This window comes from Puma concolor, chromosome A3 (genome assembly GCF_028749965.1).
Source record: "Puma concolor isolate L17-30 chromosome A3, mPumCon1.1.hap2, whole genome shotgun sequence".
Taxonomy (NCBI): domain Eukaryota; kingdom Metazoa; phylum Chordata; class Mammalia; order Carnivora; family Felidae; genus Puma; species Puma concolor.
The window spans coordinates 25,326,975-25,354,320 of NC_141669.1; the positions used below are offsets into that span (position 1 = coordinate 25,326,975).

At 53.0% G+C, this 27,346-nt stretch overlaps 1 protein-coding gene across 6 annotated transcripts in view; it reads right to left on the reverse strand.

The window, feature by feature from the left end:
• The window catches only part of GALNT14 (polypeptide N-acetylgalactosaminyltransferase 14), a 210,404-nt gene that overhangs the window by 13,559 nt on the left and 169,499 nt on the right, over positions 1-27,346 (reverse strand). For 5 of the 6 annotated variants that reach the window (XM_086700299.1, XM_025927147.2, XM_086700303.1 and 2 more), the window contains exons 5-11: positions 26,319-26,384; positions 26,025-26,146; positions 18,334-18,421; positions 17,515-17,599; positions 13,752-13,855; positions 5,352-5,478; positions 3,123-3,215 (exon numbers count right to left, since the gene is read on the reverse strand). In XM_086700299.1, coding sequence (XP_086556425.1) covers positions 3,123-3,215; positions 5,352-5,478; positions 13,752-13,855; positions 17,515-17,599; positions 18,334-18,421; positions 26,025-26,146; positions 26,319-26,384 — 685 coding nt within the window. Of the gene's footprint in view, positions 1-437; positions 1,712-3,122; positions 3,216-5,351; positions 5,479-13,751; positions 13,856-17,514; positions 17,600-18,333; positions 18,422-26,024; positions 26,147-26,318; positions 26,385-27,346 lie in introns of those variants that run through there. The other variant, XM_086700302.1, reaches the window with a different exon arrangement.

Below are 27,346 nucleotides of genomic sequence, written 5' to 3' on the forward strand. Positions count from 1 at the left end.
CGCGGCAACGTCTGCACTTTCAGGGCATCTTACTGGTGGCGAACTGGTCTGACGGGGCAAAGCTGGAGACGGGGCGGGCAGGGGGAGGCGGCCGCAGAAGCCCAGGAGCTGCTCACGCTCTCAGGTAGGAAACGGGAGTGGAACGGAGAGAAGGGACAGGTCCAAGCCCCTCCATTTCTCCCCAGCTGCACTGCCATCACCCTCCTGGGTTCCATGGACACTTTGTTCTTCCTGGGTGACCACAGAGGACCGACCTTGACTGGGCCAGCCTCCCCTCCTTCCAGCCCTGACTAGACCAGGTGCTTTCACAGCCAGGACGTGTACTTAGCACTGAGCATATTTCCTCACCAGACCCAAAGTAGGGTGAGCAGAGGAATGACGTCACTTTTTTTTTTTTAAGCTGAATGTTGAGTGTTCAAGCAAAGACCCAGGCGCTCAGTGTGTGAAGGGCGCAGGATCACCGGGACTTGGTGATTGCAGGACATGGGAAGAGACGGGGAGGGAAGGGTCAAGGCTGACACCCAGATTTCTGACTTGGGCAGCAGGACACAAGGAGGAGTGTTCATGCAGATGGGGGATGCGGGACGAGGAACAAGCTTAAGAGTGAAGTAGACGAGTTCTCTTCAGGATTTGAGTTAGAGGAGCCTGGGAGGCGTCCAGGTGGAGATGTCCAGTTTGTACTTGGAGAAGGCGCAGTACGAAGACAGAGAGGACGGACCCTCGTGGAAGACCACATACAAAGTGGAAAAGAGGAAACTGAGACTGCAGATGGGACCAAGAAGGGGGAGTGGGGGCAGCAGCACGAGACTGCAGGTGCAGAAACCGTGGCCGGAGATACGCCGGAGGGGCTGGGAGGGAGAAGACCGATGGGGTAACACAGAGGATGTACAGGGCCCAAGGGGGTCAGGGTGAGCCAGGTGGGGGCTCTCAGGAACAGGAGGTGGGGGTGGGGCTCAGATCACACTCAGGAGAGGAACAGGGAACAGCCACCCACAACACTCACAGGCAGGAGCTCATGACGCGTGGCCCTGAAGGAGCAGACAGGGCTGTAAGGGCATGAGTGATGCTGGATTGAGGAGAAGTTTTTGTAGGTTTTTCCCCGCCTCCTTCTCTTCCTTTTTAAATGGTTTAAGTTTTAAGCTTTATGACACTGTCTCAGTTTAAATGCAGATGGGAACCATGCGGTAGGGAGGAAAGATTAGGGCTGAGGAAGAGTGGAGACCCGCAGAGGACAAAGTCCCCCAGAACAGTGGTTCCCACGCTGTCTGCACATTAGAGTCATGGAGGTGGGGGTGGGGTGGCTGCCTCTTAAAAATTCTACAGCCCAGGCCATACCTCAGAGTAGGTCAACTCTCTGGGAGTGGCAGCAGTCATTTTTGAAGCTCCCCAGGTGACTGCAACATGCAAGCTAGGTTAGGAAGCATTGCCCTAGAACTTGGCTCTTCGAGGAGAGGTCCTCAGACCGGCAACACGGCACCACCCAGGCGGGAGCTTTTTAGATATGCAACCACATTTTAACAAGATCTCCAGGAGACGTGTGTACACATTAAAGTTTGAGAAGTCTTGAGCCAGGAGGCAGAAGAGAATGAATCCAGGTGGAGGGAGCTGGATAAATGTTGACTTATGAATGAATGCAGATGAAAGGTGGATCCCGAGTACAGGTGGAGGGCTGGCTAACACGGCAGGAGGCACACCTGTCTTTCGAGATGAACTAGAGAAGAATGGGGCAGATACAGCAAAGTTCACAGGTCATTTGTCTTGGGAAGTTGAGGCCATCTATTTCATCTATAAAACAGAAGGTGTCATCTGTTGTGAGTGACGGGTGAACTCAGGGGCTGGGGAGACAGGAGAGGTTTAAATGGAGATTGGGGAGAATGGTACCCAGGAAAGGCGGCAGGACTGATGGGTCTGCCAAGGGCCTCCCTGAGTCTGATGGCCACGGTGTGTTAGCAGCACCGGCTGATACCTTCCAGAACCTTCAGCAGCCTGTGCGCAGGGGAGGGAAAGGCACAAAGTCGGGTTCATCCAGGGTTGAGAAAACTTTGCCTGGGGTGTTGATAGATGCACAATAGGGCAAAAGATCTGAGGACAATGTCTTTTAAACCTTCTCTTTAAGCAAGAGAGTGAACCCAAGCTGGGGAGGGCAGGAGGTAAGGAAGGGGGAGGTGCATGGCCACAGACAGTGGACCAGAAGTTTGAGGACTCAGGACAAATGTCCTGTGAGGTCCTGTGCAATTGCCCTGGAGGGACAGCATGGGTTTATAACCTCAGAGACGCGAGCCATTCTGGCTGGGTCCGATGTAATCCTCCTGAGGGGTGCAGGCAGCAAAACTCACCGGCTCACCAGCCTTAGTCTGACTGAGGGACAGCAGTGTGACAAAAAACAAAACAAAACAAAACAAAACAAAACACTGGCTGCTCCTCAAAACAGTCAAATGACAAACATAAACAAACATAAACATCCCATTTTCTTTTATCAGCTCTGGGCTGGAGAATTGCACCCTAGAGTTTTGGGATCAGACAGGTGTGGTTTGAGCCTCATCCCCCAGGTGATTTGATTAGGGCAAGTCGCTTAACCTGCAGAAGCCTCGGTGCCCTGTCCCGTAAAATAGAGGCAATTAAATCCATTACTCAGAGTTTGGGGAGTGCTAACAGGATAGCCTTTAGGGCATCTGGCACAGAATTCCTTTCCTGTCCTTGTCCACTCCCAGGAAGCTAGAGCAGGGTGCTAGGGGACACCTGTCTGATACTGCTCCTCTGAGAAGAAGGGCAGTTTGCATGTGGGTGACTCAGAATTCGGAGGAGGAGCTCTGACCTCTAGGGACTAAGGCCGTTGTGTCCCGCATCCTACTTCTCTGTAAAAAGCTATAAATATCGCCCCATTGTGCGAAACACAGCTCACTCACTGGGGCGGTGGTCCAGGTTGTCAGTCATTCCATAAGAGCTACCGAGAGCCCTGCACACCCAGGACAGAGCAGGAGCAAGAAGGGACACAAAGGAGAGCAGCCACAGCCCGGGTCCTGGAGTGGCTCAAAGGCTGGGTGACCAGCTAAGTGGACAGGCTGTCAGGAGCTGGGGATCGTCTCAATCCTCTGCACGAATCAGCCTGAAAGGACACTTACTTTCCAAAGGGCCTCTCCAGGGCAAATGGCCGGGCAGCATAATAGTACTGCTTGTATTCATCCATCCACACTTCAGCTGTCCTCTTGGTGTTCCTGGGGAGGTTGGGGTGGGGGTCACATATCGGTTAAAATGCACATGCAAACAACATTACCCAGCTGGGGGCCCCAAGACCCAGGAATAGCATTCTTCCCTGGGTGCTGAGTCCAGCCAAGTCCCACCTGCTCTCCAAAGGGGCCTTTCCCCCAAGACCCAGGACATTAGTAGGAAGGACAAACTCCTCCCCAAAAGGTACACACCAGAAAAATTATGCCAGAAATAGAACTTATGTGGCTCAAAAATGAATGAATGAATGAATGAATGAATGAATGAATGAATGAAGAGAAAAGAACCAGGAGAACCCACACATGCCAGTGACCAAGCGCAGAGAGGCAGGGCCTCCAGCTACCCTCAAGACCCCTGATCAAGGAGCTCCCCCTTTCTGCAGGGAAAGTGGTAGGGTCCCAGCTTTCGGCGGGAAAGCCAATCGCACATGGCTTCCTGGAGCCCGTGTGCTCAGTGTGGCGCAGGCATAAACAATCAAGGAATCAAGCCGTCTGTCAGACATTTGGCCAGCACACTAGTCTTTTCCAAGAGTTTGCTCTGAGTCTGACCTCACAGGGCACAGAAAAAGCGAGAGAAACTGACACGGAGAATGTCACCATTCAGCAGACAGGGAGGCAGAGGTACGAGGAAGAGCCCGCAGAGCAAGACGGAGGTCATCAGAAAACAGTCAAGATGCCAGGTGCAGTGGAGAAGCAACTCCCGCCAAGGTCCACGGAAGTGAACTTGGGGTCTCACTACACGGGGATGCTCCTGCAGACTTCTGGTTCTGTCTGGAGCAGAGGCATTCCATATAGGGGTATGTTACGCTCTTCCAAGTTGGTGGACCCAGAATGAGTCACGCACCCGCAGTCCATTCTTGGTGCACTCAAGCTACCAGCGCTTTGCTGGCACGTTCCCCTGGGCCGGTCATCAGCCAACTGCACGCCGCTTAGGAAACACCTGTGCCACTTTTCTCTAACCACTGACTGACCCACTGGCCAGGGCTCAGACTCAAAGACAGTGCCTGTTCTGAAGCCTAGGGCTGCCCCCTCATTCCTAGGCTGGCCCCCTTCCACATCATAGCCCCCTGGCTTTCCTACACCAGGTGTCCCCCACTCACCTTTTCCTCCTGAAAACCCGAGGGCCCAAGGCAGCTCTCCCTTTGGTGCCCGCTGGGTTTCTCACCGCCCCACCCCTGTCCACCAAGTTCCTGCAAAAGGTGTTAACTCTTCCCCTGCTCAACCCCATGACGGCCCTGAGACCATCATGTCAGGACATGACCTGTACCTGCTCACACGTGTGAAAACTGAGGAAGGAAAAACACCGATGAGGAAAACGACGCCCCAGATGAAGAAAAGCACCAAGAGGCACTTAGCTTCCCCCTCTCCCAAATGGACTAAATGACAGAAAAGGAAAAAGGAGAATAAATGGAGAAGTGAGGCTGTCAGATGACAAGACACGAGAATAAGGGAAAAAGTGGGAAGACGGAGGAAAGATAAACACGGGGAGAGGGGTACACAGGAATTATTTCTAGAAGGAATCACAGGAGAAGTGTGTACAAAGGGACAGGGCAGGAATAGGTAAGTGCAGCACCGGGTCACTGAGGCCCCTGGATCTTCATCCTGCCCTACCCTTCCCGCTGCAGGCGGTGCAAACACCCTCTGCAAGAAGCCCAGGGTCGCAGGGCTTCCCCAGCCTGGACCCTGTCTGGGTGCCGGCAGGGCCCTGGGGCAGGCACGTGAACTGTAGCCACTTGTGCGTCCCCAGTCTCAAATCCTTCCAAGGACCTTTCCCCTGGTGACCCAGCCTGAAAGTGGGAGCAGTGGATCTTCCAGAACTCAGAGGCAAAATGGCATCCTCTTCCCCCAGCCCAAATGCCCCCAAATACCTGGAGCCCAGGGACAGGTGGGCCTTGTTGAGCCCTGGGCAGTCAGCGGTGGGGAACAGCCCCAGGCCTAGTCCTCAAGCTGGGTGGGCAAGCCCGACCTTCCCTGCTTAGGCAGAATCCCAGGGAGAATGATGTGTGGCTCCAGAGCATCCAGAACACTCGGGAAACTTACCAGAGAACATGGGACAGCCACAACCCATCACTGGGAAAGCCCTCGGCTTTCTGTTGCCCCCTTGAAGCCCCTGGGATGTGCACTTACTTTATATATGTGTTGGCATTTCCATCTGGGAAAACATACGGGTGCTTCTTCCGGAAGACGTGGCCCACCCGGCTGCAGGGGACGATCTCGAGGCTGCCCCCGCACATCCACACTCTGAAGGAGATTTCTGTAAGACAGCCGTGCCCCCTCATCACTGCGTTGTGTCCTCAGGAGGGGAGGGGACCCAGGATGACAGTCCTGAGGACCAAGGACATGGTCAGGCCCCACTGCATCTAGCCTAGGGCTTGGGGATGAGGAGGTGGCTTCGTAGTCAGACTGTGTGCTCTGCTGGTTGGGCAACCTCAGTTTCCCCATCTGCAAATGGGGACGACAATAACTCATAGCCGGGAGGATGACCGGAGTGAATGTGGAAATAGTGGCTGGCTTGGAGAGGCACACGTTTAATTAGCCCCTGTTCCCTCCCCTCATGGAGGACCACAGAGGGCTGGAATCAGGACCGAGGAGAAAGAATCTCCAGTCAAGAATATAGGAGAATTTCCCGACAGTCAAGGCCCAGATAGGAACTGCTGTAATGGAAGTAGTGAGTTCCACACTCTCACAGGCTAGCAAAATACAGGGGCAGGATTCCCAGGAAACCTCTGGACGAGGTGTCGGTCACCTCCCAATGGCCCGACTGCAATTCTATCATTCTGTAAGGGCGCCTGAATCGTAGCTCGGGAGGAGGAAGTCTGGCCAGTAGCTGAGAGCAGCTGTAGAGAATGCTGGAAGCCTCTACACTTGCTGGGGTTGATCTCTAGGGCGGGGATTTTGCACACATACCCATTTCTTGCTGGTTGGCTGCCGGCTCTGAAGCTGAGGGTAGAGCAGAGTCTGCAGAGGTGGCTGGGAAGAGGCCGGGGTGTGCATTTCTCCCCTGGGGCCGTGTCCTAGCCTGGTGCTCCCGCCCCAAGAAGGAAGCAGGGGAACACCAAGGTGGGGGAGGGGAGTATCTCATCACCGCTAGTGTTTAGAATTGCTGAATGACCGTCAGGCAGTTTTGTGATTGCTTTTACCTTCTCTACGGACAGTGCACCTCCTTATTGCCTACACCCAGGGCAGGCTCCCCCGTGCACCCCACTGGCCAGGCCACTGGTGGGAAGTGCCAGCTTCCCATCTGGGAATTGCCACCTGCTCCATGCTTCTGCAGTCAAGCTCAAGTGGGAGGAGGGCAGGCTGAATCGTATTCATGCCCAGGCCCATGGGTGGCTGCTCTTGGGGGCGGGGCACGTGGAAGCAGACTGCGGTCCAGGAGCAGGGAATGAGGATGTGAGTATTCTAGTGCCTTCCCACCACATACGTGCCCCACACCCTCCAGTACTTTGGGCCCTATCTCCCTGGGTTCTTTCACCCTGGGTCCTCTCTTTCTTATCTGCTGCCCCTCCACTTCCTGCTCTCTGTCTCCTCCCATTCCGGCTTTCCAAGCAGGTGCCTGAACACGATTTCTCCATTGTGATCCTCACCTGCTCGGTCACTCACCTGTCCTCAGCCACCCTTTACCTGTCCCTACTGCCTCCTGCCCTGTGCCCTTGAATTGCAGGCAAGGCTCCCTAGATACCAAGCCCACTGCCACCACCTTCCCCACACTGGCCCTTCTGCTTGCCCAGGTTCTGGTCCCAGTGTGCTACAGCTCATTCTCAGGAAGCTTGGGGACAGGGTGGGGAGAATGCGCGCACTCAGATGAAGAAAGGGCTTCTCAAGATTACTTCCAAATGGTGGCAAGAACATGGAGTGAGGGAGGAAGATGAGAAGAGCTCGGCTTTGGGTTTGGCAGCCCCGAGTCCACGGCAGTCCCCCAGCCGTGTCCCTGGGGGATCCCGCTTCATTCAGCTCACTGAGGCTGGGTTTCTTCACATGCCAAACCAAGATCACAGAAGTACTCCACAGGATTGCCGTCCACATCAAATGAAACAGAGGTTTTGAGAATACAGCGAAACGTCTTTAGTAAGATAGGAAGATCAGCCATGGCTGTGATCAGATGCCCCTGAAGCCAGTCTCTGAAACACGGACCCCATTAGCACTGCCCTCCCGTACCCGCTTCCAGCTTCCTTCTTCTGCCACAGCAGCCACTTAAAATTTGTGGAACTAACACTTTGGGGTTTTGACTTTCCATCAAGGTCCTCGATACGCAGCAATCTGACGTTTGGCTGGAACACAGTGGGATCACGTGCCCCAGCCTGGTGTTTGTGGGATGGGGGGACACGAGCAATGAGTGAGCTCAGCTGACTGCCAACACCCGCCTCCCCACCCTGCAGCGAGCGCACCGAGGGGCTGCAGGCGCCGGGCCCTGGAACCGTTAGCACACATGTGACTCTGGCCTCAGGACGTCTTCTTTAACAGTATGCTCCAAAAGTCTACTGTGCTCCCCTCATTTCCTCTCCAGCATCTCAAAATACGGTCTGCTCCAGTTCCCAAAAAGGAAAACCCTCTCATCTTGCAAAACTAGAGACGGAGATCTGGTTTACTAGATATAACCTACAAATTTTGTGCCAGCCCTCCTCCAAAAATACGCATACGTTTTGGCTGTGGTCTCTTCCTTTCCATGTATTCAAATAAGACATATGTCCCTCCTCATTTGCAAAGTGAATCCCTCCAAACTATGCCTCAGTTCCATCCCCCGCCCCCCCCCCCAGACCCCTGCAACCTGTTTCTGCCTCCGTGCTTCCCGTGCCCCAGGATCTTGCTTCTCTCTCCATCTTTGTCCCCCCCGTCAGCATGCACAGGCCCCCCACCTTGGAAAGCAGTCATCGGACCCTGGTCCTTCTCCACCTTCCTTCTGGTCTTCTGGCATTCTTCCACCCTGAGGCTCTGTCTTTTCCGTGTCTTCCTGACACTGCTTCCTCAGCTGGCCCCATGGTTCACGTGATGCTGAGGACTCCCCTCCATCCCGCCAGCCCTAGCTTGCTCCCGGCTCCTGTGCCAACTTCCAAGGCTGTCTGACCCTCTGCCAGGGAGTGCTGGACACCAGCAGATGCGTTTCATCTCCTACCCGGTCCTCGCCTTCCACAGCCTGCCACAGCCTGTCCCCTCTCCTCCACCTGTTAAACCATCCCTCCTCCTCCTCCTCCTCCTTTTCCTGTGGCTGCTGCTTTAGCCTAAAATCACCACGCATCTCAATTCTGCAAACGTGAGCCATGGGAGGAAAATGACCTCTTCATCTACCCCTGGGCTGTGCTTTGTTCTGTCCTCCCTCAGGTGGTAGCTTATTAGTCATCCTAACAACCCTGCTCCTGGTCACGGATGTCCTTATTTTATGATGCAGAAGCGGTTCTGACCTGACACCTGCCAGTGGGTTCCTGGGGACTGAAGCACATCTCCCCACTCCTGAACTCCGCTCTTGCCCTGCCTCCACCTGCCCTCAGCACTCAGCAGCAGCCGTCGGCCAACACAGGTGTGGATGCAATGACGCTGGCTTCAAGGCTTTTATCGGCCAACAGGAGAGGCTCACCTATGACCAGCCACCACGCTGCATTTCCTCCACTCACTCATCCAATCGTGACAAATGCCCGTCTTTGCACCCCTTTGGTCCGGCTGATGCTGCCCGTAGGTGCCTGAGGCCCGGGATGCGCTAACAGCTTCTCTGCTCTGGAATCTTGAGTGTTACAACTGGGGTGATGGGAGACACGGGGACTGACCTGCACTGTGGTGCTGCCCCCAGAGTCGGGCAGCCTGGGGGGGTGCAGATTGGTGTGATGTTTCACAGGTGTATTGTGTGGGATATTTAGCACCCAGGACATGGAGTAGCCCTGTCCTTGTCTACACCACTGACATCAGGATAACCGTCCACACAGATATGTGCTGACACCTGGGAAAGTCTCGAAACCCAGAGGCCCCACGCATCAGGGGCTCATGCGTCAGCAGTGCCATGGACAGAGGCGTGGGGCAGCGGGCCCTCCAGGCACCGCCTAGACCCTCTACTTTCCACGTCTGCGGCTCCTGCTCCTGCAGAGTCATCACTTTCTTAAGTGGGGAGGCCGAGCAAAGAGATGCTGTAGGGAATCTATAGGGGGTTCTCGCTGAGTCAGCGCCAGCACCATCTCCACGGTGATGAATGTCACGCAGGCCCTAATATACTCTGAATTCCAGGCAGGGAGACGTGTCATTATTCCACCCTCATGGGGGCGGGGGGGGGGGGTGGAGAGGGGACGGCGCTAGTATCTTATTTTCTTTAGGCATCAGACTCATGCTTGAGGGAAAGCTGCCCTCCCCACCCTCCATTCTCACCTCTTTTCTTCTGTCTCATCAACCCTCTTACCAGGTCCCCATGGCACCCCTGCCCTCCCCCAGACCCACCTCTGCCTGACAAGCCCATGACTGGCTGGATGAGAAAGGGGACGCTTTCTCCCCAGACAACAAACCACAGCCATCCGAACACCACTGCTCAGCCAGACCCATCAAAGCTCCAATTTCATTTCATAGTCGGGTTTCTAAACACAGGTGGAGGGCGCTTTAGACACGGGCTCCGCCGACTTCAATGATCCTGTTTTACGTGGAGCTGCACGTATCGTATACAGACACGCATTGTACACACGGCAGGAGGACCCGTTCTGCCTTTGGCCAAGGGGAACCTACTCAGGACAAGGGGAGTGGAGTGAGCTGTGGTGGGCTACTGTTCTCCACAATCCACGCATACAAATGTGGCCATAGAGACCCAGCTCCTTTTAATGATCTTTAAGTTCTCAGGACCTTCTGGGCCTGGAAACTCTGTTATTAGTTTTTAATGAATGCATGGACTTGAGTAGAGATCATTTTCTGGTCTACAAAACCACACCTCATACCATCTGGGGCCATCTCGCTGTATCCAGGCCCCTAACTTCTGAACAGGCACTAGCCACAGGCCCACCATGGTCACCCAGAGCCATAAGCCTGCAAATGCCAAGGTGGCACACTTATCTTTCCATAATCCCTATGAAAACAAGCCATGTGTGTCGTCTCTGCTGGGCCCAGGGTAGACGTGGGGAAGTCCAGGGGCAGTGGGAAAGGATGGTCCTGGGGGACTTCATCGGGGCATGGAGCTTCGGCCCAACGGCCCAGAGAAGGAACCGAGCTGTGGCCTGCTTTAGTTTAGTTCCCTGTCTGTGGGGAGAGGACTTTTCATCAGACGTGGATGCTCTTCTCAGATGAGGCCATCTCCGTCACCTTGAGCCATCCAGCATGAAGAGGGAGAGGCAGAAAGAGAAGGTTCCAGGGAGAAACTAGTCCAGCAGGTCAGATACATGCTCCTTTAGCAGGTGCTGTCCACCCCCCACCCCTGAGTCTGAAGGGGTAGCAGGGGCATTAGCTTTATCTACTTACAGCCAGCTGCCCTGGGGCAGGGGAGGGTAATCGTCACCTTTGCTGCCATAACAAAGGCCACACAAACCTGGTGTGTGGGTTTGGCTGGGCCCCCTGCTGAGGGCCTCCCAAGGCCCAAATCCAGGTGTGCAAACCACGTTCCATGCTGGGGGCTCTGGAAAAGAATCAACTCACCAGCTCCCAGTCTCTTGGTTTGGAACACGGGTAGCCAGCACTTTCCAGTGTTCTAGGCCTCTAGGACTAGAGGTTGGAGGCATATTCTCGCCTCGTCCTGGGTTTAGCGGCAGGCAGGTGGCAGGCACAGGTGAATGAACGCAAATACAGAGAGGGCCCAGGCCTTGTAGAGAGGAGAACTGGGTGCGGAGGGGCCCAGAGTGAGTGGGGTGGGCGGGAGAGCGGGCGGGGAAGGTGTGCTAGTCCTGGGGGAGGCCGCCCCGGAGCTGTGTTTTGCAGTGGAGTCCACACTAGGTGGAGGAGGGAGGCCAGGTGGTTGCAGAGGGCCGGGCATGTTGGGGCTGTGCCTCCGGACTGATGGCTGGAGAGGTGGGCACACACCAGGAGGGACTCAGCTGAGGGGTGTGGGCCTCGTCCTTAGGACAAGAAGCACACATGGTGGCCACCACGCCTGGGAAGTGGGAGAGACCTGCATTTCAGTGCTCTCTGGCCCAGTGGGAGGCTGGCTTTGAGGGGAACAGAATAGTCCTGGGGCTGGAGAGAAGGGTGGATGTGAACAATGATGCTTCGGGTGCGGATCCCGGCACTTGGTGAGCTGGGCTGCGGGGAGGCCCCCCTGCCACACCCTGGAGCCAGAATTCCTTCCCTCAGCACCATCCCTGAAGCTTAGAGAGCTCCCCGACCCCACTAAACCCCCGATCATCATCCCCATCCTGATGGGCTCTTCCAAATGCCCACTCGGGTGCCTACCTATGTTTGCATGCAGAGTTGGGGTGCTCCATGTGACATACGCACCATTGGAGAAGCCCTGCATCTTCTGGCATATAAAATGCTTAAAAAAAAAATTTAAAAAAATCCAGAAATGGCTTTCAAAGTGCTGAGAGCCGGCTATAACATAACGGGATGCTGGGATGGGAGAAAGTGGTGTCTCCTGGGATAGCTGTCTGTAGAGCTTTTTTGTGTTGGATTGTAAAATTAAAAAAAAAAAATTTGTGTTGGATCGGAAAATGCCTCTCCCACACCTCCGCAGAAGCCCCTCCCTACTTCCCCAGTGGAATCAGCACTTGTTAATGTCCCACGACCGGAAGCAACTAGCTGAGATTGCCACTTAATGTGGGCAGATGTGTGTCAACATTGCTATAAACAGAAGGTACTGGAAGGTTGGACCGGAATGTGCCATCATTAAAAATAACGTGCTGCCTGAATCCCAAAGCGACTGCCACGTGAAGGAAGGCTCACACTCACTTTGTAGGGTTCAAGGGGGCAGAACAAGTCCCAACAGACAGAGGCTAGAGGGAGATGGGTTACCACCAAGGAGAATTTTCTAACAGTTTAACACAAAAATTCACAAGAGCATGTGCCGAACTGTGAAGCAGTGAACGTGTTGTCATAAACAGCACCTGAGCAGAGACAGGATGTCTGTCAAAAGTGCTATAGAAAGGATTCGTTTGATTGTAGCAGGAAAGGCCGGAGCACATGAGAGGATCATGAGAGACACCTTGAGCGGCACGATGCCTGGGCTCTGGGCTGCCCAGAAAGACAGAAATCTCGTCCCCATTGGGATCGACAAGAGTCTACCCGGTTCTGAGCTCTTCTGGGCCCGTGCAGGCACAGCTGATCTCAAACCCATATCCGATTTATTTCCCCAGGCTGTTCCAGGGGACGGGTGCCAGGAAGGGGAGGCAGTTTGGTTCGTGGGATTGGGGTTTTCTGCTCGTTTGTTGAGCTTCCAATCTGGCCCCTGATGGCAAGAGCTGTATACTTTTGATGGGTTTCTCTACACTGCCCAGTTTGGGAGAACAGATGCTATGGGTCAGGCCAGCAGCCATAAATTCCTGGAAAATAACTCTTAGTGACTGAGGAAGAAAGCCATAAAACACTCTGGAGGCAGGGACAGGAAAAAACACTGGCAGAGGACAATGCATGAGATTACTGCTAAATGCCCAGCCAAGCCCCACGGGTCATTCTCAGGCCACGTCACTGCTCCGTGAGCCTGTGCCCAACGCTCCCCGGTGACACTGTGGCCTCTTCCTCTCTTCCTCCAGTGTCTTCCTCAACAAGTAGTTACCAAAGCCACCTTCAAGGTGGCCACTACCATAAGCACTAGAGACAGCTGGGAACAAAACAAAATCGAATCCCAGCCCATATTCTGGTTACTTCCTGGATCTTGCCGGCTGGGAGCAGGGAAAGGAAACCAACACAACACCTGCTGGCATTGTGTGCAGATGGCTCTGGGAGTTTTACAGACCCGACTCTGTGGAGTTTCACAATAACCGCAAGGAGCACCCTTTTGTCGCACCTTCTACTACATGAGGCAGCTCTGGGCTCACTCAGTGCTACGAGCTACACGAGCGGGTCCCGGGTTGCTCTTTCTCCCGTAGCTGCAGAATGCAGGCCCACACCACTGCAGCCAGACACGCTTGCACAGTTTTGCACCCCTTCCACCCACACCCCTTTCTCTCTCACTAAAAGACAAGGGCCAGATGCTCCTGGGCTTCTGTGGCGATGACCCCAGACCCTCTTCATTACCCTGGTGCTGAGTGCTGTGTGCACAGAGCAGCCAACAGATGTTACCCAAGTCACGGGGTCACTGTCAGCCCTCTCCATCCCTGGGCCCCTTCCAAGATCCCCAGTTCAGAGCTCCCAGCTCAAGCCTCCGGCTTGGTATTCCTCCTTAGTCTTCCTGGCTTTTGCATTTCAACTTGCCCCAACAGTCTTCCCCGGGAAGGCTTTCCTGGTGCTCAGCGTCTGTGCGGCCCCACGGAGAAATGCCTTGTTACCTCCACCCTCCCGGCAACCACTCCTCCGGTGCCCCCACTGGCCTTGCCCCCAAGGAGTGACTTACTGGCCCCTCCCAGGCCCTCACCCCAGGTACATGTGGTTCCAGGACACAGAGATGCCACCCGGCCCCAGGACACAGAGACAGCGACTCACCGAAGTTCTCTCCACCCCAGATGTCCATGTCTGTGTCATATTTCCCCAGGTATTCGAACCAGGATTTGTCCATCACGAAGAGCCCTCCAGCGATGATCGGAGTCCTATGCATTTGGAAGGAAGGGAGGGAGTTACGGGAGAGAGACCGCCGTCACATTCGTCTGCCCTGGCAGTGCAGAGCTCAATACAATTTTCTCCCCATTTCTCTTCCTCTTCACAGGGCCAATGCATTATTACCTAAAACAAGAACATGCTCTGGAGTTTTTTCTTTTGATTTTAAATCTCCCGGCCTCACAGACAGGCTAATTTACTCATCAGCATGCCTTCCGTTGGGGGAGCTGGGATTTGCTCAGAACACTGCTGCTCTGAGGGCCTGGGGATCCTTCACTGGCCTCTCCCACAGGCCCTGCCCAGCGTGGCTCTCTTGGGGGTTCCATTACTGGGAGCCCGGGCAGCGGGCCACTGACCAGGCAGGGAAGGAAGACTGAGGCAGCACCTGTTAACAGCACATCCTAGGGCGCCTGGGTGGCTCTGTCAGTTAAGTGTCTGACTCCGGCTCAGGTCACGATCTCCCAGTTTGTGAGTTCGAGCCCCGTGTCGGGCTCTGTGCTGACAGCTCAGAGCCTGGCACCTGCTTTGGATTCTGTGTCTTCCTCCTTTTCTCCCCCCACCCCCCCACCGCTTGCACTCTGTTTCTCAAAAATAAATAAATATTTTTTAAAAATTGCACATCCAGGGGCGCCTGGGTGGCGCAGTCGGTTAAGCGTCCGACTTCAGCTCAGGTCACGATCTTGCGGTCCGTGAGTTCGAGCCCCGCGTCAGGCTCTGGGCTGATGGCTCAGAGCCTGGAGCCTGCTTCCGATTCTGTGTCTCCTTCTCTCTCTGCCCCTCCCTCCTTCATGCTCTGTCTCTCTCTGTCTCAAAAATAAATAAACGTTAAAAAAAAAAATTAAAAAAAAATTGCACATCCATTTTTTGAGATTGTGTTCTCCTTTTCTTCCCTCTTTACCCCTCTATCAGGGGTTATGTCACCTATGTTGGGGTCCTAACCCCCAGTACCTCAGAATGTGACCTTATTTAAGGAGCGAGTCTCTATAGAAGTTAAAATGAGGACATTACGGTGAACCCCAAACCCATGTGACTAGTGTCCTTAAAAAAAGGAAACACAGAGCCAGAGAGACAGACGTGCCTAGAGACCATATAATGTGAAGAGGCACGGAGAAGAGAGCCCCCTGAAAGCCAAGGAGAGAGGCCGGCATTGCCCTCAGAAGGAATCGACCCTGTCGACACTTTGATTTTCGACTTCAAGCCTCCAGACCTGCAAGACAATACATTTCTGTCGATAAGCCACTCTGTGTGTGGTACTTTGCTGAGGAACCCCAACAAACTAATACACGCTCATCTTTGTTTTTTTCCCGTGGGATCCCACCCCACCTTCCCCTGCCTCTGGTGCCTGAGAGAGATGCCAGAGAAGCCACTTGGGAAGGAAAAGGTTGCAGAGGAAGGCAGACAAGGATAGCAGAGTCCAACCAAATAATCCAGCAAGTTTAGGGACGTGTGTCTATAAGGATCGGTGGCTGGGAGAGGTGGGCAAGCCCTCAGGGACCTGGCCCCTCATCCAGCGTGTCCAGAGGGTGAAGGCAGTTTTCACCCACATCAGTTAGTTGATGGAGAGCAGGTCCAGAAACCAGGTCTCCCAAAGCCATGCCCCCCTGCTATTTCCTGCAAACTGACCTAATGCTGGGAAACACTCATTCTGGGAGCAGGGATATTCCCACAAGAAAAGAGCCCACCCTCAGAATGCCACCACTGGGACAGAGAAGGGTAACACCAGGAGGTGGCTGCACCACCGCCCCCTTCGTCCTTGATGTGGTCCACCACCATATCATGTGCTGCCACTGTTGGGTAGCTGAGAAGCTGATGTGTGCTGCATGGAGCTCTCAGTGTGGGAAGAAGGTTCTACTCTCCCTTTAGAAATAAAGGGCAGGGGGCGCCGGGGTGGCTCAGTTGGTGAAGTGTCCGACTCTCGATCTCCACTCAGGTCATGATCTGATGGTTCAGGGGATCGAGCCCCTCATTGGCCTCTGCACTGACAGTGTGGAGCCTGCTTGGGATGGTCTCTCTCCCTCTCCCTCTGCCCTTCCCCAGCTCGCATGTGTACTCTCTCTCAAAATAAATAAATAAATAAACATTGAAGGAAGGAAGGAAGGAAGGAAGGGAAAAGAAAGAAAGAAAGAAAGAAAGAAAGAAAGAAAGAAAGAAAGAAAGAAGAAAAGAAAGAAAGAAAGAAAGAAAGAAAGAAAGAAAGAAAGAAAGAAAGAAAAGAAGGAAGGAAGGAAGGAAGGAAGGAAGGAAGGAAGGAAGGAAGGAGAAGAAAGAAAGAAAGAAAGAAAGAAAGAAAGAAAGAAAGAAAGAAAGAAAGAAAGAAAGAAAAGGCATTAGCCAGCATGCCATCTGGCTCCAATCTCCCTCTTGGCATCACTCCAGATTATGACAGCTGGAGGAGGAGGGAGGAGAGGCCGGCAGGTAGGTGAGACAGAGGTCCCTGGTAGAGCTCTCCTGAACACACACGTCTCTCTGGAGTGTCCCCATTTGGCTCTTCATAGCTCCTTGGTTCACAATCTGACTTATGTTCTTAAGTTAATTCAGTGCAAGTGAGCAAACGTTTACTCTATGGCAGGTCCAGAGATACGGAGATGCCCATGAAGAATGTGGGGCATCCCTAAGTTACCGGCCAGAGAAACTGCATCCTAGTGGTCTTGTCTGTATTTCTCCAAGCACTTTTATCCTCCTGACACCCCACCTGAAGCAGACAGCTGTCAGCTTGGAGATTCCCCAACAGGTCTGGGACACGTGCACCAGCCTTAGGTAGGAACACCCACACCATACGTTCTCAGTGCTCAGGACACAGGCTCCCTGCTGGGTGGACACCATGCTCTGTTCTACCCCCGGCCCCGCGACAGGTCCCGGGCCCCAGGCGGCCATCCTGACACCATGTGCAGCGAATCGTAGCAGGGGCCTGAGGAGAGAACGCCCGCAAAAGAGCCTGAAGTTGATGCCACCATCTCATTCTCAGACAGGACACAGCAGATGTGTGTTTGTTTGTTTGTTTGTATATATTTTATTTTGAGGGAGAGAAAGAGTGCATGCATGCAAGTTGGGGAGGGGCAGAGAGTGAGGGAGACAAAGAATCAAAGCGGGTTCTGCACTGACAGCACAGAGCCCGATGTGGGGCTAGAACTCATGAACTGTGAGATCGTGACCTGAGCCAGAGTCAGACGTCTAGCTGATTGAGCCACCCAGGCGCCCCAGACGTGTTTGTTAACAAGCAGCAGTGGCCAGGCCTCGAGATCAGCCTCTGCTTACAGCACTGCTGACCTGACCTTTCCCGGGCTGAATCCTGCCTGGTAGCTCAGCTCTGGCCCTAAGGAACCATCTTTTCCCCAGTCAGAGGCTCAAACAGGACCATCTGGTCCCAACTTCCCAACATTTCGCGGGAAGTGTAAGTACGAGGCGCTAGTGTGGGAAGGGTGACACCGAACAGCTCCTCAGCACAGGCCTTACCAGACCCCTGTCCCCTCAGGAGACATCTCCTTGAAGACAGAAACTCCTGACGTAAGGGGAGAGGGGGGCTGGCCTGGCAAGGGTTCTCCTGGTCTCTGCCCAGTCCTGAGCGTCCAATGTGAAATGCCTCCTACACTCTGCGGCAGCGGGAAGGACCGAGTGGTGACAGATCTGCCCAGCCACCCCTGCCCTGACTTACCTGATGGGCTCGGTGGGGTCCAGGCGCCGAGCCTTCTGCTCTGGGGAGAGCTGCTCCCACTGGAAGTGGAGGCTCCAGTCAAACCCTGGAACACAGCACCGAGTCGCTTGATTTGGTCTCTCACGTGTCCCTGCAGAGCCTGCGCAACGCGTCCCTTTTCTGGAAGCTCATGAATGCATCCGGGGAAGCTGGTCTCAGGCTGGTCAGCAAGAAGGCCGCCAGATGTCCCTCCCACAGCTTCTCTTTCTCTACCTCCTACTGCCTCTCTGAGCCTTCTCTGCTGGGCAGTTAGAGGATAAAGGGCAGACGATAGAGTCACTTGTGACAGAGTCCAAGGGGGACAGGATGGGTAGTTATGGGCGTGGCCCTTGGCCAGGAGCATTGGGGAGGCGCCAGCAGGTTTTTGTAAGGGGCTGAGCTACCTCAGATCAGTTTTGGGGAACCAGCACTAGGCCCTGAGCAGAACCTTGGTGGGCCTCAGAGAGAGCATGGCGACCAGTGCTGAGGTGACAGAACAAGTCAGGCCCTGCCTAGCTGGGGGGGGGGGGGTCCTTGCCTCCCTCCTGTTCTCAGGTCCCAGAGCGAGCCCATATCAGAGCCAGGGCTCTGGGGGCTGGAGGCATCATCCTACACACTCCCCTGGCTGTTCCATTCGTGGCCTCAGTGGTAAGGCCACAATGGAGCCACCAGCATTACAGGACTCAGGACTGGACGCTCCAGACAAACCACCAGCAGACGCTTCCCCCACTTTCCCCCTTGAATGCAACAACCAGGAGGAGCAGCGAGTCCTTGCTGGGGAGGGGTGCTGGCCCTACTCACCACCCCTGAGCTCCGCGGCGGACTCGATGTAGTTGAAGTTGTCCAAGCTGATGATGTCAATCACGGGGCACACCACCCGCGTGTAGTCCTGGAAGACAGCAGACTCCGGGCTCAGCCTGTGGTGCCAAGGAGCCGGGCTGGGAATCAGTGAGCTTGGCAGAGCCTCGCCCTGGTAACGCCAGGCTGGTTTTGTGGCCTTGACTAAGCACTGCCAGCTCTGGATCTTAATTTTCTCATCTAGAAAATGGGGTACCGTGACCTCTCTGGTTCCACTGCCTAAAACGCCAGGAGCCTTTCTTTGACTCCTGGAGTCCTTCTCAGCCACAGTGGCCTTCGGAGCATGGTGGGGACACGGCAGGGGCCAGCTGGAGAGGGATGCACATGAAGAAGGGGGAAAGCAGGAAGAAGGGGGCTCTAAAAGTCCTTCACCATAAGTGGGGTCTCAGGAGGCAGAGGCCACAGCCAGCCCGGAAGGTGACCTCTACCTGCAGTCCCATGAAAAGAAGCTACACACCCACAGGAAAAGCACTTTGGAATTTCCAAATACCTTCATTCTATGCCTACATTTACGAATAGCATCTCTAGACATTCCTAACTTCAGGTGTCACTTGTGATGGTCACAGATCGGTGCCTCCAGCCCTGACTCACCCCCTTCCTTCCAGACTCAGATCCAGTATGCCACTGGCCACCTCCGTGGATGCCCCATGGGCTTTCAGTGATGGCTTCATCATCTTGTCCCCAAACATGCTCCTTTCCCTCGGTTGCCTATTTCTGCTAACAGAACCATCGCGTATCCCTCCGTCTCCCCAGCACAAAGCAGAAAGCTTCGCCTCTGCCCATCACCCGTCGAATCTAACTCTGAAACTGCTCGTCTGAGTGTGTCCTGCCTCCATTTTTCCCCCCTCACACCTGGCGTACCGCAGTGGACTCCTACCTTATCCCACTCTCTTCCCTTCGGCGGCCACCGAAATTGTCATTACGATGTGAAAATCTCACTGTGCGGCTCAAGAGCTAAAAACCTGAACTGCCTGCAAGATAAGGTTCCAACTCCTTAGCCTGGCATTCGAGACCATCAAAACCAGGCCTGTATCTCCCTTTCCGGCTTCCTCGTTTGCTGTATCCCTCAGGCTCCCCTGTCTATAGGCATCAAAGTCATCCAGGAAACATTCTCAAAATATGCAAGACAGAGGCACCAGCTCCTGGGGGCTGTCAAGGTGCTGCATATATTTTTAAAGCCTTCCCTGCTCTGGGTGAACACCCTGTACCTGGCTTGCGGGAGGGGAAGCTGGGGGCAGGGTAAAGGAGATGTGAACATGGAGACTCCACAGCCAAATGGAAACCAAGCAGCCTGGGAGAGCCAGCAGGTCAGGGAAATCAGGTGGGACCACATCTCCAATCCTCCACACCTACCACCTGCTGGCACAGGCAGGAACCTCTGCTTCTCCTTGTCGCCATTTCATTTCCTAGTTCAATCTCTCTCCCAGATGAGGCTGTCTCCTTATTTTAAGCTCGGACTCACCAGGTGCCTGCTTTTATGTTCACAGACTTCATTTGGCCCTCAGCTTCCACGTGTGACTCATCCTGACAGTGACAAGGTACCTCGGAAGGCAAGGGGCCCATGTGGAAAGAAATGCTCATTTTCAATGCATTGCTTCTACTTCTGGGCCGCGCACAGATGCTCCTTCCACAGTCGACACAGCACCTGCCCAGCTGCCACTGCTCTCCAGGCACCACTCAGGCTCTGTCACTGTGCATCTCTGAGTGTGCACACGCACCACGTGCCCACGCACGGCCATCCACACCAATACCTCCCCATGGACACAACTCAAAGACATCCTTGCGACTTGAATTCTGACATGGTTGCAGAAGTTCAGAGACTGAACTTCTTCTGTGAGTCTGACAAAGTCCTCATTTTGCCTTGGCTTGTTGAGTGTTTGGGTCTTTACAGCTTCACTAAGTCCTTATGTCAATGCTTGTGCAGCAGAGAATTAATCTTGCCCGGAGATATGTTTGGCCCTTGCCCAGCTTCTGGGCAGTAACTCCTAAGCCCTCAGAATGCCCTGCCTAGAAGAGTGTCCCTGTTTCCCTGGGAGATTTGAGATATACCAGACAGTCTATGCTAATAGTGTGACTTATGATGAGGGCCTTGGGTCGTGTGGTACCAACTCAACCTGACCTTCGGAGGGGCATGGAGACCATGGGGCGGGGGGTGGTCAGCCACATCTAGGTGACTGACCCCCAACAAAAAGCCCAGACACCAAGGCTTGGGTGGGCTTCCTGTTCCGAAATGCTCTGTACATGTTGTTATACATCCCTGCTGGGAGAAGTGAGTGCCATGTGTATAATCCCACTGAAAGAGGTCAACTAGAAGCTTGTGCCTGGAACTCTCTATGCACCTGTTCCCACTGCTGAGTTTAACCTGTATCCATTTGCTACACGAAACAGTAATCATGAATATAATAGTTTTGCTAAGTTCCAAGTCCTTCTAGTGAATTACTGAATCTGCGGGTGGTCTGGGGACCCCCACACCGCAATCCTGGTGTTTCAAATCTCTCCTCAATATTTGGAAATTGAAATGCAAAATAAAATGCTGGTTGCTTGCCTGGGAAAATGCTGGTTGCTTGCCTGGGCCACAGCCTTCCCCAGAAGCCACCCAGGGGCTCCGCCTCCAGGGTGCATCAGCTCTGATGCACCGTCCCTGTACGTTCCAAGGGCTTCTGCCCTTCTATTACTCCTATCACAGTTCATATGTGGTGTCTGCTTAGAGTCATGGAGACCAGGTGGGTAATGAGGGATGTTTGGGGCTCAGTGGTGTGTGAAGCCATGTCCTTAAAAAGAGGCTGCAGGAGACTTTACACGTGACCCTTAAATCAGGACGCAAATCTGAGTGACTCTGGGGGTCAGTAACTGCTCCACTTGCGCAGCACTCAGCCCCAGCCCACGGCCTGCTGGGCAGCAGGTGTTCATCAGCGTTGGCTCAAGAGGCTGGCTGTTAACTCGCTCTGAGGGTACTATGTCGATGGCTGGTAGCAAAGCGGATGGGTCAGTTACAGTTGAGAAAAATGGCCTCTCCTCCTACAGGCTCAGGGATGGAAGGACTTCCGGTAAAGATACCCAAAGCCACCACAGGTGCTGGCCCGTGAGCTCCAGTTGGCTGGTCTTCAAGGCTAGGCCCACAGGTAGGCTTAAGCAGGCAGTTGGAGGAGTCACTGGCAGGCCCATGGCCTGGACCCCGTCTCCCCCCACCCCCCCCCCAAGTCCATTGGCAGCAATGACAGAGGCTGAATGCACCAGCCAATGGCCATCGATCACCTGTGCGGTACACCTCTCCTTCCTCCCCCCATTCATGTAACTAAAATTACACTGTGAATGGGCACTCAGAAAGCTAGAGAGATCAGTCACTCACTTGGTGAACCAGCTTTACTGAGCACCTCTTATGGTTTAGGAATTGTGGCAGATGGAAAGATGGATACGGCCTCACAGTCTAGGGAAGACAGAGGACGGGCACTGGAGGGTGACGACGGAGCCTCTAAGGTAGGCTGGAGGGGCGGGGTGGGGGAGAAGGAAGGGGTCCTCGAGGAGGGGACAGAAGACCTGGGTTCTCGTTCTGACGCTGCTATCTAGAATTCACGTCACCTTAAGCAAACCAGCACACGCTGAGGAACTGTTTCTTCATCTATAAAGTGAAGACAAATTATTATTTGCCAAACCATCTTGCCTTCCTAACAGGGCTTTTGGGTGGAAGAAGAGAGGGAGGCGTGTGAGAGGCTTTGAAGCATATGTAAGCCATTATTTACATAAATTTACCAAATGCTAAAGGGATTGAAATTTCTTAAAATCTTTTTTCCTACTGAAGAGATATGTAGATAAGGAGCGGGGAGAAAGAGGCTTCTGTTAAAAGAATTAAAACCAACCTGGTGCTTGTTTCAAGTATCATCGTGTAGCTGAAGGGAGGAGACGGGACGCGAGAGAGTTCCTTGTGGAAAAGACCAGCTGAGGACGGTTTCTGACAGCCCAAACTCGGCCTCTCTCTTATCTCTTTCTATTTTTGAAAATCCCCAACTCCAATTACAGCTTAAAATTTCCACTTCTACTCACAAGATCAAATCACGTTTTACTCTGAGACGAGACACAATACAAAGACGTGTGGAAACACAGGCTGACACACGCCCACATCCCTGTCCTGGAAGGGATGTCTCAGTGGAATGTTCTAGCAACAAGAGCCAGGGTCTGGAGAAAACCTCTGCAGCCCACAGAGGCTGCTGTGGCGCTCCGCAAGGGGCAGAGCCAGACCACGGCCCCAGGGTTTGTCCGGCCAGTCCCCTGCTACCAAAGCTTTAGATCAGAAAGCGGTGGGGATCTGGAGCTCAGCCTGGGAGGATGAGCTCTATTTGGGGCCAAGTGACTGCCACAGGAGGAGCACTGGGTGGCAAGGAGCACTCACACGCAGGAGGAAGAAACGATGAAGGCTTCTCTGCCCTGCAGGTGAGGCTGACCAGGGATGCAAAAATGAGAGCATTTTTCAGAAAGGGCTTCTGTGATGGCCTCATAGGCACTGGGGTGGAAAGGGTTCATTAAGGTTGTCTGAGGAAAGCAAGGCCCCCTAACATATCCTGCAGGGCCACATTAGCCTGGGGGGGGGGTCCTATAGATCAAACACTGAATCGCCACATGATCCCACAATTCCACTCGTTGGTATCACCCCAAAGAATTAGAAGCAGGCACTCAAACTTGCATACTAATGTTCACAGCAGCACTATTCACAATAGTAAAAAGATGGAAACAACCCAAATGTCCATTAGCAGAGGAACGAATAAACAAAATGTGGTACGCAGGCAGTAATTTCTCTGACACTGGACATAGCAACTTTCTTCTCGATATGTCTCCCGAGGCAAGGAAAACAAAAGCAAAAATAAACTATTGGAACTACATCAAAATAAAAAGCCTCTGCACAGCAAAAGAAACAATCAACAGAACTCAAAGACAAGCTACTGAATGGGAGAAGATATTTGCAAATGACCTCCCTGATAAAGTGTTAGTATTCAAAATATATAAAGAACTTTAAAACTCAACGCCAAAAAAAAAAAAAAAAAAAAAGAAATAAACAAACAAAAAAACCCAATCAACTAAAAAACGGGCAGAGGACCTGAATAGACAGACATTCTTCCAAAGAAGACATACAGATGGCTCACAGACACATACAAAAATGTTCAACATCACTCTCACCAGGGAAATGGAAGTAAAAACCACAATGAGGTATCACCTCACACCTGTCAGAATGACTAAAATTAAAAATACAAAAAACAATTGTTGGTGAGGATGTGGAGAAACAAACGGGAGCCTTCATGCACTGTTGGTGGGAATGCAAACTGGTACAGCCACTCTGGAAAAGAGAATGGAGGTTCCTCAAAAAGTTAAAAATAGAACTGCCCTACGATCCAGTAATCACACTACTAGGTATTCAAAATACAAAAACACCAATTCAAAGGGATACATGCACCCCAATGCTTACTGCAGAATTATTTACAACAGCCCAACTATGGAAACAGCCTAAATGTCCACTGATTGATGAATGGATAAAGAAGATATGCTGTATACATACAATGGAATATTACTCAGTCATAAAAAGAATGAAATTTTGCCATTGGCAACAACGTGGATGGATCTAGAGTATATTACGTTAAGCGAAATAAGCCAGTTGGAGAAAGACAAATACCATGTGCTTTCACTCAAATGTGGAATTTAAGACACAAGACAAAGGAGCAAAGGGAAAAAAGAGAGACAAACCAGGAAACAGAGTCTTAACTACAGGGTACATGCTACACTGATGGCTACCAGATGGGAGGTGGGGGGGGGGGGGGATGGGGGAAATAGAAGAAGGAATTAAGAGCACACTTATCATGATGAGCCTTGAGTAATGCACAGAATTGCTGAATCACTATATTGTACACCTGAAATTAATATAACACTCTATGTTAACTATAATTGAATTAAAATGAAAAACTTAATTAAAAAATGTGGTACACTGTGATATTGTGATATAAGAAGAAATATATACCTGGCTTTTGATCTTGGTTCACTGCACAAGAGCTTCTTTTTTTTTTTCTAATTATTTTGATGTTTATGTATGTTTGAGAGAGAGAGAGAGAGAGGGAGAGAGGGAGGGGCAGAGAGAGAAGGAGACACAGAATCCAAAGCAGGCTCCAGGCTCTGAGCTGGGAGCACAGAGCCCTACATGGCTCGAACTCATGGACCATGAGATCATGACCTGACTGACTGAGCCACCCAGGCGCCCCTATTTCACTAAGAGATTCTAAAACCCTTGGGATTTCCTGAGAGATGGGGGGACAGTTATTCATAGTAATCCCCTTTCATGGAAACTGAGTTTATGCTAATGAGATGACCGGTCAGCTGGGGAACCAACCACTTGATTAGAGGGTTGGTACTTTCAGCATCATCCCCGCCCCCCTCACCTCTGTGACCGGTAGGATCTGGAAGGGCCTCCAGGGCCAGGCAAAGCCCTGAAATTAAAGGGTCTGTTCATAACCTACTATTTCTCAATCCAGACCTCTTCAGCAGGATTTTGCCAGAAAAAAAGGGGAGAGAGCATTTTCTTAAACAGCGCTAAGTTCTGAGCTCTCCCAGTCTCAGGGAAGGTGGTCACAGGATGGGTATTAACCTCTGGGCCCACGTGTGAGAACTCTGCAAGGCCACCGAGGTGCTCTCGTTGGGACGAACGAAGCCGGGAAGGATTTCCCACTTTTCGGAGTGGTTCACATATCCCAATTCTTTCAGCCTCAACCCTGTCATTTTGCACAGGGAAGATGGTGTAGAGGCAACACGGAGGGCTCTGGTGCAGGTGGCGCTGGCCAGGGAATATCAGCCCAGGTCACATAATTCCCCCGACACTGTGTCCTCGTCTGTGAAATGGGTATGTGAAAAGTAATGGACCTCGTACTGCACAGAGTGGCCGTGGGAGTCAACTCAGGCAGAAAATGAAGGGCAGCAACGCTAAGCACTGATGCTGGTACCTTCTGGTGACTTCTGTAGATCAGGATGGGGGTGGGCGGACTTCGGGGAATATAAAATACCAATGGGAACATTAAAGAAAGTTGTTTTTTTTTTTCATACTTTCAAAAGGAGTAACCGAGACATAGAAGAAACATACAGAATTCCAGAGTAATCTAAAGGCAGACAGAGGCAAGGAATAAAGGTTTCTCAGCATCCTGCCCACCTGCCTTGGCCTGTGGCCAAGGGTGATGCACGGCTGGAGGAAAGACAGAAGCCTCAGGAATTGGGTGACAAGGCCCAGTGAAAGTCTGCTGCCTTCTTCTCACAAAAGGCACTCATCAGGGCTCCCTTTCTGGAACCTTCTACTGTCTGGAAGAAATAGTTCTGGGCAGTTCTCTTGCCCAGGAAACTGCACGCGTCATGTATCAGCTGCCGTTGGCAGCCCCATTTGCGGGCCTGCCGTGGGTCACAGTGTGATACAAAGAACTGGTCCCCGGGCCTTGCCCTGCCGTGTGACCGTGGGCAGGCCGCTCTACCTCAGCTTCTCCATCTCTAATGAGGGGACAGCAATCTGTCCCACCCCCCCTCCCAGAGGGCCTGGGGGGCATATGTGAAGTACTGGCCTGAGAGAGCCAAGAGGTGGGGGCTGTGGAATCCTGGCCTCAGTCAGCCTCACTCACCTCTTTGACTCTGTGCAGCAGGGGCTGGAGCCAGTCTCTGTTCACTTCACAGTGGCTGTCAAGGAAGGTCAGAGTGGTGCCCTGGGCAACACTGGCGCCCCGGATCCGGGACCGGACCAGACCTGCAGTGGGGACAAACGGGCAAGTGGATGCCCCCATCCTTCCATCTTCCGGCAAGCTCGCGGGGGGAGCCACAGGACACCCCCTGCACACTGAACATACACCCAGATGCACATACACACCCCAATCCCCGACATTCACGCTCCAAGGTCCTGCCCAGCTGCACGGACCTACCTTGCCGCTCTGTGTTGCGGATGCATTTCACCTTGGGCAACTTGATGAGTTGACTGCAGTCATCAGCTGTGAAGACAGAAGGTGACGCGGGGTGAATGCCCTGGGGTGGAGGTGAACCCGAAGAGTAGGTAAGTAAGGCAGCCCTACCTACTGTCCCTGCCCCCAGCCGCATAGTCCTGTCCTGACCCCAGGGTGTTTGTGGGTTTTGGATGAGGCTGACTGATTGCTTCTATCAATATACAAACATGGCCCAGTCCATGCAAAGTGGCCTCAAGGGAGGCCTCTTTGGAGCAGGTCACATAGTAGTACCTGTATGCTTGCTGGCAAGCACTTCCAGATGGGAATTCTTGGGATGGCCACCTGGAGACTCTTCTCCGTTTCTATAGACCATGAAAAGCATGAGACGAGACTCTTGCTCACTCTAGTGGGGTCTAGCAAAAGCTGCTGGGAGACCACACAATGGATGAGATGAATTGTGGCATTTCCTGTCTGATACTGGAGACCTTATCTGTCAAGTGATCTGTCCAGTGTATCCCATCACAGAACTGGCTTACCTCTCTCTCTACCATGCAGGGGAATGTGCCGGGATGGGCAGGAGACCCGGTCTTCAGCATCACCCCAGACCTGTCCTCTGGCTTGCCTGCCTGCCCCATTGCTTCCCTTACCCACCAAGTCTCTGAACTCCACATTGAGACCCCATCGTGTTGGTTTTGCTTCACTGTTTTACCACCCTTAGCCTCTCTTTGGCTCTGGACTCTATAGAGTGACAACAGAGACTCATAGAAGCTTCCTCTGGGCCAAGTACTGTTCCAAGCACTTTGAATGTGTGAACACATTTACTTGACTTTATTTTTTAATGTTTATTTATTTTTGAGAGAGAGAGAGGGGGGGCGGGGAGAGAGGGAGAGAGCGAGCAGGGGAGGGGCAGAGAGAAAAGGGAGACACAGAATCAGAAGCAGGCTCCAGGCTCTGAGCTGTCAGCACAGAGCCGGATGCAGGGCTCAAATCCACGAACCGTGAGATCATGA